Consider the following 16,506-nt stretch of genomic DNA (forward strand, 5'->3'; position numbering starts at 1 on the left):
TCGCGCACCTTAAATAAATAATTCCCTTTGATATCCCATAAAAATAGTACTTGCGTATTCCCCAGCACCACACTGGCCAATCCTCCCCATCTGCAGGTAAACAAAACGCCCAGACGCGCCAAGCCCCCAGTCGCACCAAGCGCAACCGCAGCCAACAACACCACCCCAGCGAACCCAGACCAAACCTAAGGAACAAAAACAGAAGTCGTAACGTTCATTCATTCACGTCAACCGTCCATCACCACCACCATCACCTCCCTTACACATAACGGTCCGCTCTTTACCCCCAATCCTGGAACGCGTCTCAAATTCTACTCGCCTCCACGGTCCGCCCTACACCACTCTCCCCACACATAGCGTCACAAACTCGCACCTTACGCCTACAGGGAAATCCTCTCCCATCCCTCCCCACACGCGACAGAAAAGGACAAATACAGATAAAGAAAGAGATGTCGATATTCGAGACCCCGCCATCGCAACGGCAGTTCCAATCCTCAGTCTACGCGGCGCCCGCCGCAAACACTCTGTACCCAGAACTACCAACCGAGCTACGGACACCAGCAAGAACTAGTAATACATACGGGGGTCCTCCCGGTGCCCCTGCTGGCTTCGTGACCCCCGAGCGTCCGGCGGATATGGCAGCGCATCCGCAACAACAGCAGCAACTGCAAAAGGTCCCGCCTACCACAGACAACCTAAGCCCTGTTGCGCGCGCCGCAAGGACCGTAAATGAGTACCTGACCACCGAGGCACGGTATCCGCAGCTGGATGATATTGTATCTCGTAAGTTTCCCTCTTGATGCGTTGTTTTGGAAGGGCAATGTAATGCAGGGTTGTTAACAAGGTGTGGGATGAATAGAGGGCCAGTCGTCAGATTATGATCTCCCAAGGTCTCCGGCGTGGGAGCCGTTTCAAAGGTCGTTCAGCCATACGATCCCGGATTCAATTTTCGAACAGTATAACCGCGCAACGTCACACACGCTTATGGGCCTGTTTGCGGAGTTGAAGCAGGCATGGATTACGGTTGATAATCGGTTGTATCTGTGGGATTACACAACTCAAGGCTCGTTCCAGGGCTATGAGGGCCAACCTAACAATATCACAGCGATGCGCCTTTTGACACCAAAGAAGGGTGTATTTGTTGAGAGCGTGAACTATGTGCTAGTTGTGGCGACGACGGTCGACATCTTCCTGATGGGAGTGGAGGCGGTGACGAATAGCAGGGGTGGGAAGGATGTTAAGCTTCTCACTTCGCCACTGAGCGTTCCAACCAAAGGACTGGGGGTTAGTATCATTGAGGGGAGCAAGAATACTGGAAGGATCTTTTTTGGCGGAAGAGGCGATAATGATGTTTATGAATTTACATATCAGGTATTAAAATCATTTCAAGAGATTTTGCGGGTTCAATGGTACTAATAAGCATATAGGTACAAGAGAAATGGTTTCATGGAAAGTGTGGGAAAATTTGTCATACAAATGGTGGTGTTTCATCGTTTACCCCAAGACTCCCGTTTTGGGGCAGTCCTAAAGACAGTAAGTCTATCTTTGCTATAAAATAGAAGAAAATGAGAAACTTATTAAATTTGGCTAGCCGAATACATCGTACAAATGGTTATGGATGATACACGGAATCTTCTATATACTTTATCATCTAAATCGGCAATCAGGGCTTTTCACGTCAAGGGAGATACCACTCTCCAGCTAACTATTACCCACTCCTTCTCACATACCTTGGCAAATATCAGGGTCATGATTGGAAACACACCATTACTGGAGCCTAAAACTCCCATTATTGCCATTAGCCCTGTCACCTCATCTGAAGCTCGCCGTACACATTTGATTGCTGTTACGACCTCAGGATGTAGACTGTACATGAGCGCCGTAACTTCAGAGTATGGTTTTGGGGGCACCGATGCCGCACCAACAGCCATGCAGGTTATTCATGTCCGTTTCCCACCATCAGGAACTGGCCAGAGTTCTCTCAAGCCTACAAGAAAAGCTAAGGTTTTTCCACCTGGGTACTTCTTCTGCTTCGTAGACAAGCCAGACTCGAACGTTGATGAACTATTCCTGTCCGCCCCTGACTCTGGGAAGATTGCATTACTGGCCGAGAGCGGAACCTCTAGGCTTCAACTTGCCGAGACAGGCATGACATTGCAGCTTGATTCCCGTGTAGAAGCCGTTGAGCTTGTTTCTGCCCCCTTTGGCGCCAGCAAAGGACCCAACGGGTTCGGGAACGAGGCTGCAGTGCAGTATGATATGGCCCCAACTGAGGTCGCGATCTTGACAAACTCGGGGATCCACATTATCAAGAGACGAAGACTTGTGGAGGTATTTGACGCTGCCATCCGCTATGGCTCAGCTGGCTCCCCACTTGGTGTTGAGGGTGAGGTGCGGAAATTCTTTGAGACATATGGGCGGGGAGAGGGATGTGCATCTGCGCTTGCTGTTGCATGCGGCGCTAGCATCGAGGTTAACCAGATGCAAGCGCGTATCACTGACGTTGAGGTGTGCGATCTTGCACGTAAATACTTTATTGAGTTCGGCGGAAAGCCGCGCACTGAAAGTGTCTATGACTCATACGACCAATCCGCGCTGCCGAGCTTGGATAACATCAAGGTTTCCGGCAGAGCGGAGGGTATTGCGCTTTATATCTCAAGGATCGTCAGGTCGATATGGAAGAGCGTTATGATTGTTGAAGCCCCCGGCCCCGTACCCATGTACAAGAGCAATATTCCAATTCCCAAGCTGAAGGGGATCCAGGAGCAGCTAGTCAGGCTGGCGAAGTTCTTGCAAACAAATCGCAGCTTCATTGTCGGTCTGTCTGGCGCGGAGTCGCTCATGGGGTTGGGAAGCCGCGTTGAGGAGGTCGCTCAACAAGCTGAACATCGCATGCTTCATGCGCTTCTTGCCCTAATCGAAAGTATGATTGAGGGAATTTCCTTCGTCCTTTTCTTGTTTGATGATAAACTCGACGATATCATTGCTAGCCTGCTCCCAACCCAGCAGGAGGAGGTCAAGCGAATTACTTATGATGGGCTCTTCACTACCGAGAGTGGACAGGCGCTCGCGAAGGATCTCGTCACCGCTATCGTGAATAGAAATATCGCGGCAGGGATGAATGTAGATACAATCGCGGATGCGCTCAGGAGACGATGTGGAACTTTCTGTTCGGCTGATGATGTAGTGGTATTTAAAGCCATCGAGCAGGTCCGTAGAGCAAAGAACGAGACGTCAGACCCGGACGCTAGAAACAAACTGCTCAGGGAATCATTGAGGCTCTTCGAGGAGACGGCAGGAAGCTTGACCATGGAGAACCTGAGGGATACTCTGGAGCATTACCGGGAATTGGGCTATTACCCAGGCGCGGTACAGTTGGCATTGAAGGTTGCAAATGAACATGATAGGGGCAATGAAGCCCTTGGGTTTCTAGCTGATGGCGGTTTAGATACTGTGAGTTTTATTTTTGTTCTGATCTTGGGGGAATAGGGGCGCTAATTGGCGGAATAGGATCCGAGAGCTAGCTTTTATCATAAGCGGGTCGAGTGCTATCGTCTGATTTTCGAGGTCCTTGAGGAGTTGGATCTCGTGTTTGGCACTGTGCCAGAAATGATCGACGGGGTTCCTAGTCCAGCCACACGTATTCGCAACGAAACATGGACCCTTGTCCATAGCTCCACCGACGAGACATTCCACAATACCCTTTATGACTGGCTCTTTACACGAGGTGGTGGGGGTAGCAGTGAACGTCTCCTTGACGTGGACTCGCCGCATGTTCTTTCTTACCTCAAACGTACCTCCATAAACTCACTTCCCCACTACGAGTTATTATGGCAGTATTACGCCCGCCGTGAAGATTACTTTGCCGCGGCGGAGGTACTTCATAAGCTCTCACAGAGCGATTTTGACCTAACACTGGGCAAAAGATTGGAGTTTTTGAGTCGTGCGAGAGGTTTCTGCCACAGTTATGGACCTATGGGCACAAGACAGAAGATGAACGAGTTGAGCCACATGATCCAGGAAGAATTAGATGTAGCAGCAATTCAGGATGACATATTGAAGAAAATTAAGGACGACGATAGGATTACCCCAGCGAAAAAGGAGAAATTATCAAAGGAGCTAGATGGGAACTTGCTTAGTCTAAGTGATGTATATACCCATACCCCTTTGATTATGGTACATGATTATATACTAACTGGGAAAACAGCTTTTCAACAAATATGCGGATCCATATGGATACATGGAAATCTGCCTTGCCATCTTCCAAGGCGCAGATTACCGCGGTGCCAACGAGATTAGAAAATGTTGGGAACAGCTCATCTCTCAAGTCCATGCGAAAGCCGTTGCCAGCCAGCGAGTGCAGCCCTTCGAGATTGTCGCTGACACTGTTCGTCGTCTCGGTGCTCGCTTCTCATTATCAGAATATATCTTCCCTCCAAATGATCTCGTCCCTCTTCTTGAGATATACGCCTACGAGAATCAGCGCGATGTTGGCCCGCCTACATGGGTCGTTGATACTCTGTCGGAGGCCGGGATTGCAAACGAGACAATTCTGAGAATACTCGATGAGATGTTCTGGCGCGACGAGGTCCCATTTAAGGGAACCGCAAGGAGAAGGCTGGTACGCGATGCCGTCTTCGTGGCGGAGAAATGGTTCGCAGCCGCCGTGAGAAGAGGCGGCGAGGCTGCGCTGAAGACAGAGATGGTGAAGAATGTGTTACATCAATTCGCGCAGGCGATTCCAGACGGCGCAGACAAGGAGAGGATCGTGAGGTTGATTGAGGAGATCACAAAAAGGCTAGGATAACTTAATATTGTATCTTTTCAAGGTGGAAGAGGGGGAAATGATTAATGCAAGGTTTATTGTTTCCTGTATTTGTGTTGTGTTGTGTGGTTTTGGTACAAGTAATGTCTTTTTTTGTTGATTTCCTTGAAGCATGAGAGTCGGTAAAGAGTTTGTATGGATACATGTAGGTTGGGTTGGTAGAGCATTCTTGATTTTTCACCCTTTTCTGTTACTCTTAAGATCTTACCACCAACTACTATTACAGGTGCCAGGGATAGCGGTTGTATATTAGTATTCTTAGTACTGCATGCATTTTGATATCCTGAATTAGTATATGTAGATTGTGGGTTTTGTTCTTTGTTTTGTTCTTGGCAGGCGTTGTGCAATTAGTTATAGGGATTTAATGATCCTTGGAAAGCTTGATTTGACGATCGAAGCAAGAGTTATTTTGGGATCTCAGAACTGTAGGAACTTGATTCGAGGTCGAGAAAAAAGACTGGGAATTGCTTCTGGTGTCTGATTATCTCACTACATCTGCATGTAGTCCTATCGTAAGCTGTCCCTGTCGAATATGCACTTTAGGTATTGTTTCCCGCCCACGCGTGTAACTGGGCCGGGAAACTACATGTACTTCGGTATCAAGGGTAAGTGAGTAGAACGTGGCAGCGTGGCTAAAGCTGTAGTTTTCCTGTTTTGCTCGCGAATATGAACCGCCGCGTTCTACTCACCCCTGATACCGAAGTACATACTGTAGGTATATGTACCTACATGACATCATTTCCGGGGTTATCCGACTGTCCACCTCAAAGCCACTGGGTTGTTAACCACCATAAAGACTTCCGCACCATACCATTCCTAATACCGACATCCTTATCCGTTAAACATTCCAGTAGAACATCTCCGGTTCGTTTAATTTATTCCCACCTTCTATCTAACCCGGGTAACAAAGAAGGAATCTGGGAGCCACTACAGCGGAAATAAAAACTACCTATCATGACTTCTGGTACGATTATCCCTACCATCTCTGAAGAGACAACATTACAGCTACCGCCGTCGACGGACCACAGTAGTGTATGTTGCTATTTATTCCCACTATGAAGATGTTGAGTTGATGAACTGATGGAGACGAGCAGAACGACCATGCAGTGTATATTGACGGTGAAGACGATGACGAAGATAATGAGCACGTTCTCCAGGTAATATAAAATCTGATCGAGGCAAGCCTAAAAGAAGGCCTAAATGTCTATTTTAGGCTCGTATTTCTTAAAAACATTTATAGGAGCTTACCCAGTTTTGTTTGTCCCGGTTTAGATAACATTTGACCCCCATGTTCGAGCAAACCGTCGACGAAAGTCGTCAATAGTCAGTATGGAGCGGCTCACGCTCAATTCCACCATTCACGGAAGCGGGGTAGGAGTAGGAGCGGTCGAAGCAGAATTTCGTGCTAGTCGCTCCCGCAGTAGCTGCTTTATTCATTCCCACCTCGAAGCGTACCAAGATGCGGATGATAATCGTGTCAATGGCCCGCTCGAGTGCAACAGAAACAACCCGGTTGAAAGAATCGTCGAGCAGAATATCCCGCCGTTTATGAGCAAGTCAGAGCTCTCTGATATGGTCCTCGGGGTTGGGGAGCTGAGCAAGCGATTCTCAAACATGCGTATCAAAATTAAGGTTAAGACGGTAATGATCTTGACGAAGACTTACGATAAATCGCTTATAAAGCACACAAGGAGGTTGGCAGAGTGGATGCTATCGCCCGAGAGGGGAAAGAATTATATCGTCTATATCGATAGCGTTTTTAAGGACACACCAGAGCTGGACATCGCAAGGTTTTTTGAGCAGTATCCGCAGTACAAATCTCGTATTCATTGGTGGGATGCAGAGCTCTGTGCAACGAAGCCTCACACATTTGATATGGTGTTGACGTTGGGGGGTGATGGTACAGTCTTATATGCAAGCTGGCTGTTCCAGAAAGTCGTCCCCCCCGTCTTCTCGTTCGCTCTAGGTTCATTAGGGTTCTTGACCAAATTTGATTTCCCAGGATTCCAGGAAACTCTTTCTAGCGCTATCAAGGATGGGGTCATGGTTGGGTTAAGGTTGAGGTTCCAAGGTTCGCCCCATCATAAGTAATCACTCGATTATATTACCATTACCAACGCTCGGTTTTGTAGGGGCAATCATGCGGTGCATTGATAAAGCTGGGGTCGAAAACAAGGATCGGGATATTACAGCAGAAATTCTGGATAGGGCAGTTAATAGACAGTTGACGCATCGTTTCGATGTGGCCTACACTGTCCTCAACGAGATCGTGGTTGATCGCGGACCAAACGCAAGTATGTATCCTTTACACAATATATACCATTGCGTTACCAAGTGCTGATTTTCATTGCCAACAGCCATGTCCGCCACAGAGCTTTATGGCGATGACATGCATCTTACTACTGTCCAGGCGGATGGTGTATGTATTGCTACTCCAACTGGATCTACTGCATACAACCTTGCTGCTGGGGGTCTCTTTGCTATCCAGAGATTCCAGCGATGCTCGTAGGTGTCATTAATATGGATATTGTTTCCCCTATTAACACCGAACTTTAGGTTTCACCGATTTGCGCACATAGTCTCACTTTCCGTCCTTTGATACTCCCAGACTCCATGGTTCTTCGTGTTGGTGTTCCTTACGATGCCCGCACTACTGCTTGGGTCTCTTTGATGGGCGGCAAAGAATTGAATTGCAACGTATACTCCCTCACAAATTTGGCCTTGTTACCGGATAATCCTAACTCGCGTTATAGAGGGTGATTATGTGATGATAACTGCTTCCCGATTCCCATTCCCCTCTGTCCAGAGCAAAGGTGAGAATAAGGACTGGTTTGACTCTATCCGACGTACTATGAATTGGGGTGTGAGAGCCAGACAAGAAGCTTTTACTTAATTAGCTACATACACGTAGTTCTCTGGGCGGTTATGGAGCGGCACGGATCTTAGGGATATTATTTCATGAGATGGGTCTTTTAGACGCCGTGTATAGAATTTCTTTCGGACTTGCGTGGTGGGCATGAGGCTTGGGCGTTGTGCAGATATCTTTTAACTTCTATGAATACCTCAGTTTGGAAATATAAACTTCAAGAATTATTTTGTATATGTACGGCACGGGAGAGGTTAATGATAAAATACTGAATTCGCAAATTAATTCTGTATACTGCCAGATTACTATCAAAGTCCAACGGAATTCTGTTAAGTACGGAAGCAGCCTCACTAAGCTTTAGGTATTGTATAGAACTCAAGCAGCCCAGGAAATGTCTATTATGGTTCTCTTCGGGTGCCTCCGTATCCAAATGTTGTATTGTTTTATAGGGCTAGGGTTCATTGTGCTTACAAACAGCATCGCATATTCTCGTCACTGCGCCTCACGTTTGGCTTCTCTCCAACCATCTACCACCTTCTTCGCCCCGTTAAACGCTCTCCCACGTAGAGCCTCAGCATCACTTCTACATACAGGCATCTTACACAGTCCTATCTGTCGCTACTGCAGGATCGATAATCACAGGGAAAAAGGATTCTATCTGTTTGTTGAGTAGAGGATCGACGGATCAGGGCTCAGAGGACTTCTCCTAGGCAGTCGTCAACTGAACGGGTCATCGCCCATTCAGGACGCTTCATCGATAATTATCTAGCGCACAGCTTCGTCCATCCCTGAACACCAGCGAAAAGATGGCGATGCTTCCGCCCCCCGCCCCGACAGCTGCCCAGCACCAGAAAGCGTGGGAAGCAAATCATAACGTCTCCGTCATGTGTCCCGACTGTCGAGAGGTCCCGGCAAACCTAGTTGAAGAGTTTTCATCGGGTGATATGGTGTGCGGCTCTTGCGGGCTGGTTCTTGGTGACCGTATCGTGGATACTAGATCCGAATGGCGTACCTTCTCCAACGACGATCAGGGTGGTGATGATCCTTCGCGTGTTGGTGACGCTGCGAATCCATTCTTGAATGGAGCTCAGCTCGAGACCACAATTTCTTATACACCCGGCGGTGCGGGACGAGAACTCCACAGAGCGCAGAGTAAGACATCGCATGATAAGACCGCGAAAGGGCTCCTGGCCGCGTATAAGGAGATTGGTGCTTTCTGCGACTCCATCAATATCCAGAAGATTGTGTCGGACGCGGCCAAGCAGCTGTTTAAGGTTGTCGATGATAACAAGGCGTTCAAAGGGAAACCTCAGGAGGCCATCATCGCCGGGTGCATTTTTATTGCCTGCCGTCAGTGTAATGTCCCGCGAACGTTCCGTGAGATCTTTGCGTTGACAAAGGTTCCAAAGAAGGAGATTGGGCGTGTCTTTAAGGCACTGGAGAAGTTCTTTGCCGCACAGGATAGCAAGAAGATGGAGGAAATCACAAAGAGCGGTGGTATCGTGGATGATAGTCAGCAGTACAGGACTACTAGCTCGACGAAGGCCCACGACCTCATGATCCGTTACTGCAATAATCTGAACCTTTCGCAGAACTGTACTACAATCGCCCAGGAGCTTGCTAGCAGGGCAGCGAACACTGGGACTTTAGCCGGAAGATCCCCGATCTCTAGTGCTGCGGCTTGTATCTATATGGTCTCCTACCTCATGAAACAACCCAAGACCGCGAAAGAGATTTCAGGCGTCGCGGGTGTCAGTGATGGGACGATCCGGAACGCCTACAAGCATCTCTACAACGATCGGGCAAAACTCATTGACCCCAAGTGGATCGAGAACGGAAAGGGGGACATTAGCTTGCTCCCATCATCCTAAAGGATATATCTATATGCCTTCATACAATAGAGTGGTTAAGTATGGGAGGATGTGTTTATGGCTTTGCAGACACTATTTGCACCATCTCTTTTATTACCTAGACTGAAAAGCGCAGCTCCGGTTCTTTATCATCTTAGTGGTCATTAAATTGATTAGTTGTTCGTTTCCTGTTGTATTCATAGAGTTTTTTTTTTACCTCTCTCTTTTGTTTCGCAATATTGGCGTTGATAAAAATGGAATATGGGGAGATGGGAGGCTAAGGGGGGCATTATTTTTTTATTTTTATTTTTTCCTTTTACAGCCGACTCTCGTTATAACGGGAAGTGGCATCCTTATAACGAGATAATCACTACAAGAAGTTTATGGTTAGGTTTTATTGGAACGGAGAATAAGATTTAACAGCGGAAAGGGTAGAGGAGGGCCAGCGAAAGGGGGTGGGTCCAGAATGTACTAAATTTGGTATCAGTTCGTTGTTGGGTGAAGGTTTCTTTATCCATGCTTTTCCTTGCTCAGACCCATTTTCTCGTTCTCTTGATATAAAGGTACCCTTAAAGTACAGATTTTCACTAAATACTTATTAATATTGTTCTATCAATATCCCATACTTAAAAGTAAGGCGAATATCGCCATATCTCTGTATTTTCGAGTAGTTCCAATTAATCTATATATCTATAGTTATACTAGTTTATTCTAAGGCGGGGTCAAGGCTTTATACGGCAAAATATCATACTACGTTTCTAAGCAAATAAAAAAAAAAAAAAAACAATTTGCGTGAGTCAGTGCTGGATTGGAGGGTTTCTGAAACTACTGACTACGGGAACACGGGAGATCACTCGGCCGGCCTTGTATACTTTGGGAGAATGATTGACTGATTGATAATTCATTGATTGTATATACTCTGGGAATATGTTCGCGAATTCGTTGTTCGATCAATTATAATACTATAATTCCACCTCATGGTGGCTGAACTTTACTGGAAATATCGTAGAGATGGGATATAGAGGGAGGCATTTGTTTATATATAGCAAAAAACGGGTTTCGTTGCTTTAAACGCTGGAGGTTTCGTAAGGATGGAATTTGGGGAGGATGGAATTATAATAGGTTTAATTTCTGTAGTTGTGGTCTGGTGTACTATGTCGATGTCTATTTGGGTTTAAATTGATCATATCGCGGTCTGTCACCCTTGTCACTTGTTTTGTTAAATATGTCACAATATATAGTCTTGCATTCCGTCTTGTACCAAACAGCATATCTATAGGACGTACCGGGACAAGTCTCATACTTATCTGGAGGTTAGACCCCATGGTACGTGATTTGGCGTCATGGTAGCGTATGTGCCGGTCCCTTGATCTCGGGGTGACGCTTAAGGTCTTACTTTACCCCAGATTCTAACCGATACAGACTAGGAGCGGGTATTGTTCTTGGTTTAGTATTCAGAGCAATGCTGTCAACTACATGTACATACAATGTTTAGGCTTCTAAGATTGCAATAAAATTATGCCCACAAGGGTGAACAAAGAACGTACTAGGGGCCTGTTCGGCACGAATATCATAATGCTCTCGATACTATGGTAAGATGGCGTTCGGTAAACTAAAATAGGTACCTGGTATTAATAGGTATATGGTATTCCTGGAGGCATTTATTGACCACCGAATACCTCAATACCGCAACAATACTTACATGTAGTTTTTCTTTGGGATGAAATACCACGCAGCCGAGAATAACATGTTAAAACCAAGATGCACCCGAATAAGGCCTAACTATGTATCTAATAATGTAGGCACATACACAGAGTAGACGTATATATATGTATTATAGAACCGTTATACAAGGAATCAGTGAAAGCTGTCGCTATTGTCAGGAATAATTAGTTAAATTTAACGGATCTCGCAAGATCAATGAAAGATGGATCTGGAACTGAGTCCATGCTTTTAAGCTTAATAAGACTATGGTAAGATTCACGATACACATACCCATGGGAAGATCTTTAGTCATAGATAGTAGAGTATGTTGATGTAGACGCGATAGTGTACTCGTAGCACCTAGCCAGGATACTCTAGATAGGAGTTGCGCGTGCATGTGTTCCTGACTAGGGGCGTTCGGTGTTCTCCTTTGAGCCCTTTCAACTTTGGCACCTCCTGAGCCCGCCAAGGTGCTCACTTGTCTGTGTCCTTTCCAAGCTTCCTATCTAAACATTTGAAGGGGAGCCCGCCAACCGCTCTGAACTTTCCTCACCCTCCCCACACCCCGCCCCCGTATATATTTTACCCCGGGCTTCTTTGCTCCACAAAAACTCGCCTTCACCCCGCATAAGCAGGCGTGTTTGTTTGTTGAGAGCCAGTGAGCTGTTAGAAACAGGAGTCATGGTTACTAATTCCCTTCCACAGCTGGCCATGGACTCGGAACATTCACATTCCTCTCACTCGCATTCTCACTCGCATTCTCACTCACACTCGCCCTCTCACCCGCACTCGCCTTCTCATTCGCATTCGCATTCGCCATCCCATCTATATTCGCATTCCCACTCACATTCGCACCCACACTCAGGATCAGGATTAGGATCAGGGTCAGGGTCAGACTCGGATTCGCACTCGCACTCGCACTCTCATTCAGAGTCTTCCCATTCGCATTCGCACCCCCGCGCCAATGGCCACGCTCGTAATGGGTCTACGTTAGGCGTTCAGAACGGATATGCGTTTCCATCTCCCTTCGTAGGCACATCAGCACCAGCGTCCACATATCTCGCTCCAACGGAGTTCCCTGATAACGGGAGATCATCCATAGGGTATTTACCAATGTCTCTGCTTATTTGAGTACTTATGAATACTAACTCCACGCTTTAGGAAACCCTCAGTATCTGCTTCGAACTTTATTACGCCTCTTTCATTAGTGGCGGCCTTTCTTCTCGCAGAGCTCTCGGCTCCGCGCAATCAGGTCGCATTCACCTCCGAAAACGTTAATGTTTCCTCAGCTTTAAATCCACTCGAGACATCTGGGTCCGGTCCGACTCCGCTTTCCGCGCTCCTTAACAGCATCTCCTCCGCTTCTGCCTTGGGTGCTGGAACACTTCTTTTGCCCGGTAGTTATAAGAAGCTGCGGCAAATTATCGGGGGTGGGCGCGGAGGTAATTCAGATGAAAGTGGCGGGAAGTTTTACCCCAAGAAGCGTAGGGAGCAATTTAGCCCTCTTGTCGTGGTCGAAAGAGCGGTAGGCGCCATGGTGCCTTATTTTGCGGCGATTGAGTTGGGCGCTGTTAGGACTGCGGCGATAGTGCTAAGTATTTCTGCAGGGGGGTTGATTATGGCCGGGAGAGCCGGAGATATAAAGGGTATGGTAACAAGTAAGAAGGGTGCCCTGGGAGCAATCATAGTGGGTGTGGTGTATGATTTGTGGAGAAGTAGTGAGCTGGAGAATGGTTTGTGCCTGCCTCTCCCATGTTTTTCCGGGATGCCGAGATATTAATTACACCACATATATAGGCTCTCTTTCATGTTTAATAGCATATTTTTTTCTAGTCTTTTCACTTTTGTTCTTGTCATCGCCATACCCGTTATTGTTCATTCCGTCGGAAAAGTCGTCATCATCGTCGGGGACACAAACTCCGATCTCAACAAAATCTACGCAGCTGCGGTCTAGTTTTCCAAAACTCACCCGGAATCCGTCAACACTGATGACATCAGCGCTTACTGGGAAAAGCCCACTCATTTCCTCTTATCAATCTAAACTATCATTGATCTCTGGAGCCGTGTTATCGTCGGTTATTGCCATAAATTGGGTCTTTACCGGATCTACAATGAAACGTACACAACCTGAAAATTGGTTCTGTCTATGGGCTGCAGCGGTCGTTTCCGGATTGGTTGCGATAGAATTTGGCACGGGTGTCAGAAAGATTGGATTTGGAGTTGGTACCTTTACAGCGATGGCAGCTGGCTGGGCAATGTTAATGTCCGATATGACGGCCGTAGTAGGGAACGTTATTCTTGCTGGTATGATGTGGGCGGGAATACTACTCGATGAAAAGGCCCAAAATTATAGCCATGACCATGATCATGGACACCACCATGAACCGAAAGAAGCCAAAGCCCCATCAACAATTACGAAAAGTCTTCTCCGTATGTCCGAGGGACTGCCTCTATTGCATGGTATCCTCATCGAAAGAGATTCACGGCGGATCTTCTACTTCATGTGGTATGTATCATCCGTTCGAACTACGCGTGTATGGTTTCTAATAACGTCCTTTACATAGTCTTAACTTCGCCTTTATGCTGGTCCAGACCTGCTACGGCTTTGCAACAGGCTCTCTCGGTTTGATCTCGGACAGTGTTCATATGTTCTTCGACTGTCTCGCTCTAGGTGTCGGCCTCTGCGCAGCAGTAATGTCGAAATGGCCACCCTCAATGAGGTATCCATACGGACTGGGCAAGATGGATACTCTTGCTGGCTTTGCCAACGGCATTTTCTTGATGCTCATATCTGTCGAGATCGTCTGGGAAGCCATCGAGCGTCTCCAGAAGCCTACAGAGATGTCACGTCTTGTCGAACTCATGATTGTGTCTAGTCTTGGGTTGGCAGTAAATTTGGTCGGTATCATGGCCTTCGATCATGCGCATATGCACCATGGCCATAGTCACTCTCATGGTCACAGCCATGAGCACGCTCATGAATCATCTCACGATCACGATCACGATCATGCCCATGCCCATGCCCATACCCATGCCCATGATGATGACCATCACCACTCACACGCCGAGGAGCCTGTTGTATCCCCACCGTCTCATAATCACTCATATGATTCGGAGAATATGCATGGTATATTCCTGCATATCCTTGCTGACACGCTTGGCTCCGTCTCTGTTGTGATATCAACGCTTGCAATCCAATACACTGGCTGGACCGGTTTCGATCCGCTGGCGTCCGTGTTTATTGCAGTGCTCATCTTCCTTTCCGCCATCCCACTCGTAAAGTCTTCCGCCTCTAATCTCCTTCTCACTGTGCCCGCCAACACAGAATATACTCTCCGCGAGACTCTTGCAGGTGTTAGCGGCGTAAAGGGTGTCGCAGGATACACAGTGCCCAAGTTCTGGGACGTGGACGGTGTGGTAAGAGGATGCCTACATGTGCAGGTAGTCAGAGGCGTGGATGCCGAGGCCGTTTGCAGAGAGGTCGAGAGTTGGATACAGAGCGGGCTTGGAAAAGTTGAGGTCTGTGTAGTAGCGGAGAGAGGAGACAGTGCGGGCAATTGTTGGTGTACTAAAAGCTAAGTGGATTTAATGTTGCGTGGTGAATGGTTTTCTTGTAGTTATCTTTTTTCTATCCTATCATTTCTCGATAGTGATGATGCTGGCTGATGGGTAACTATGTATTATGTTATGTATACATGCGGATGCCGGGAATGCGCTATGAAGGGTGGGTTTAGGACTAAATGCAAATACTGTGCATTGGTTAGATATATCCTATGGGTGTTGTAAAGCTAGAAATAAATGCTTTCTATTGTTTCTAATTAATATTGGTGGTATGCGGTTGAGGAATCATTGGCATGATGCTACTCCAATATTAAAGCGTTCGTGAGAAGGAAAATAGAGAGAGTTTGCGGGTACCGTAATGATTACAAGAAAGAAGTGCGAGGGAATGATCTTCCTAGACATGTTATGCATACTTTCTAACCATCGATTCCATCTAAGAAATAGCGCCTAGGCGTTATTCTGACAATAAATGCTGTCGCTCACCCTAGTCCTAGGCAACTATAGTCAACCTAAAAACAAGAGTGCTGAATGCGTAGTAAGAGACAGCATAAACTTATATCGAGCCATACATAGAGTTACCAAAATGAATTCCGGCCCTCGGACACTTGTCGATGGTGATGATAAAGTCCCCAATCATAACTCATCACTCGGCAACATATAATGGTGTTGGCGCTGCAAGTATCCCTTAGTCTATCAATAAACGATGCCCCCTGTGTGCAAAGATTGTGGCAAATACTAACAAATTGTTATTAATTTTTTCATTTGAACTGATATTCTACTCGGATTTGCAGTGCCTATATGAAAGGGCAGCATGACAGAGTAGGGGATAGAGAAAGCAATAACAGAGAATGGCACACATTAGGAGAGTTGAGCATACTTCCTAGAGGTTGAATAGTATTATTAATGAGGGGGTAAAGAATAGGTACGTTGAGGTTTCCTGTGTTCTCGCGGGTCTAAATGTGCTGGTATTTTTGACCTGTATGAAGCCCCTCCATAAAACTATCAAGATTCTGCTAGAATGACAGCCTAAAGCTTGATAAGCTCGTCTACCTATATCTAATCCGAAAGAATTCACTATTAGTTAATGACGGATACATGTACGGCCCTCGAATAGGGGAGGAAAGAATAAGGGTTAAATTACTTTAGTAGAGACAGATTAGTTTCATCTTCATTTTCGTTTTCGTTTCCTTTCTTTTGGTACTTCAGGTGTTTCCATAACCTCCGGGTTGCATATAATTAATGAAGTAATCAATCAATCAATCAATCAACCAATCTAATCATGAATTAAACCAAAAAAAAAAAAAAAAAAAAAACCAATCTAATCTAATCTGAGTGAAATGATGCTCACGAGTGATACCCTGTGAAGATGTAGCCTTCGGAATACTGTATCGAGCAGTGAGGTCTGGATAGGCCGGATTCGCAGACACTTTTTCCTTGTTATATTTTTCAATCGCTGATAGACTACCCTTCTGTATTGGTAGAAATTGGGCCTGACAAAATGAGTTATTTATAGAAAAACTTAGATATGTACTTTCCTAGAAAGGAACTGCAAATACATCTGTTATTACCGACAAACCCCTACTCTGTATAGCACTTTCTCTCTCACCCGCTGACAAAAGAAATCATGTTTGTATTGTACCCAAATGATACTGACAACCGTCGTTTTCATACATTTGGTAGGCACTCGCTGACCACTGGCA

General features: G+C 46.4%; 4 protein-coding genes across 4 annotated transcripts; all 4 read left to right on the plus strand.

The window, feature by feature from the left end:
• Positions 1 to 449: 449 nt before the first annotated feature.
• On the plus strand, positions 450 to 4,807 carry LAJ45_06228 (uncharacterized protein; the record flags this gene model as incomplete). Its single annotated transcript, XM_046115793.1, has 6 exons — positions 450 to 783; positions 860 to 1,371; positions 1,428 to 1,533; positions 1,592 to 3,453; positions 3,511 to 4,149; positions 4,208 to 4,807. The coding sequence occupies 6 exons, from the start codon at positions 450 to 452 to the stop codon at positions 4,805 to 4,807; spliced, it is 4,053 nt and encodes a 1,350-aa protein (XP_045970902.1).
• A 972-nt stretch (positions 4,808 to 5,779) lies between these two features.
• On the plus strand, positions 5,780 to 7,424 carry LAJ45_06229 (uncharacterized protein; the record flags this gene model as incomplete). The annotated part of the gene is made up of 8 exons (XM_046115794.1): positions 5,780 to 5,857; positions 5,920 to 5,982; positions 6,098 to 6,657; positions 6,732 to 6,760; positions 6,828 to 6,896; positions 6,958 to 7,119; positions 7,183 to 7,330; positions 7,382 to 7,424. 8 exons carry the CDS (start codon positions 5,780 to 5,782, stop codon positions 7,422 to 7,424), a joined length of 1,152 nt encoding a protein of 383 aa, XP_045970903.1.
• A 1,073-nt stretch (positions 7,425 to 8,497) lies between these two features.
• LAJ45_06230 (uncharacterized protein) lies at positions 8,498 to 9,562 on the plus strand (the record flags this gene model as incomplete). The annotated part of the gene is made up of 1 exon (XM_046115795.1): positions 8,498 to 9,562. One exon carries the CDS (start codon positions 8,498 to 8,500, stop codon positions 9,560 to 9,562), a length of 1,065 nt encoding a protein of 354 aa, XP_045970904.1.
• Positions 9,563 to 11,926: 2,364 nt separating this feature from the next.
• Positions 11,927 to 14,824, plus strand: LAJ45_06231 (uncharacterized protein; the record flags this gene model as incomplete). Its single annotated transcript, XM_046115796.1, has 4 exons — positions 11,927 to 12,348; positions 12,407 to 12,978; positions 13,043 to 13,751; positions 13,810 to 14,824. 4 exons carry the CDS (start codon positions 11,927 to 11,929, stop codon positions 14,822 to 14,824), a joined length of 2,718 nt encoding a protein of 905 aa, XP_045970905.1.
• Positions 14,825 to 16,506: the final 1,682 nt, after the last annotated feature.

This window comes from Morchella importuna (assembly GCF_003444635.1).
Source record: "Morchella importuna strain M04M26 chromosome Unknown Morimp01GS018, whole genome shotgun sequence".
Taxonomy (NCBI): domain Eukaryota; kingdom Fungi; phylum Ascomycota; class Pezizomycetes; order Pezizales; family Morchellaceae; genus Morchella; species Morchella importuna.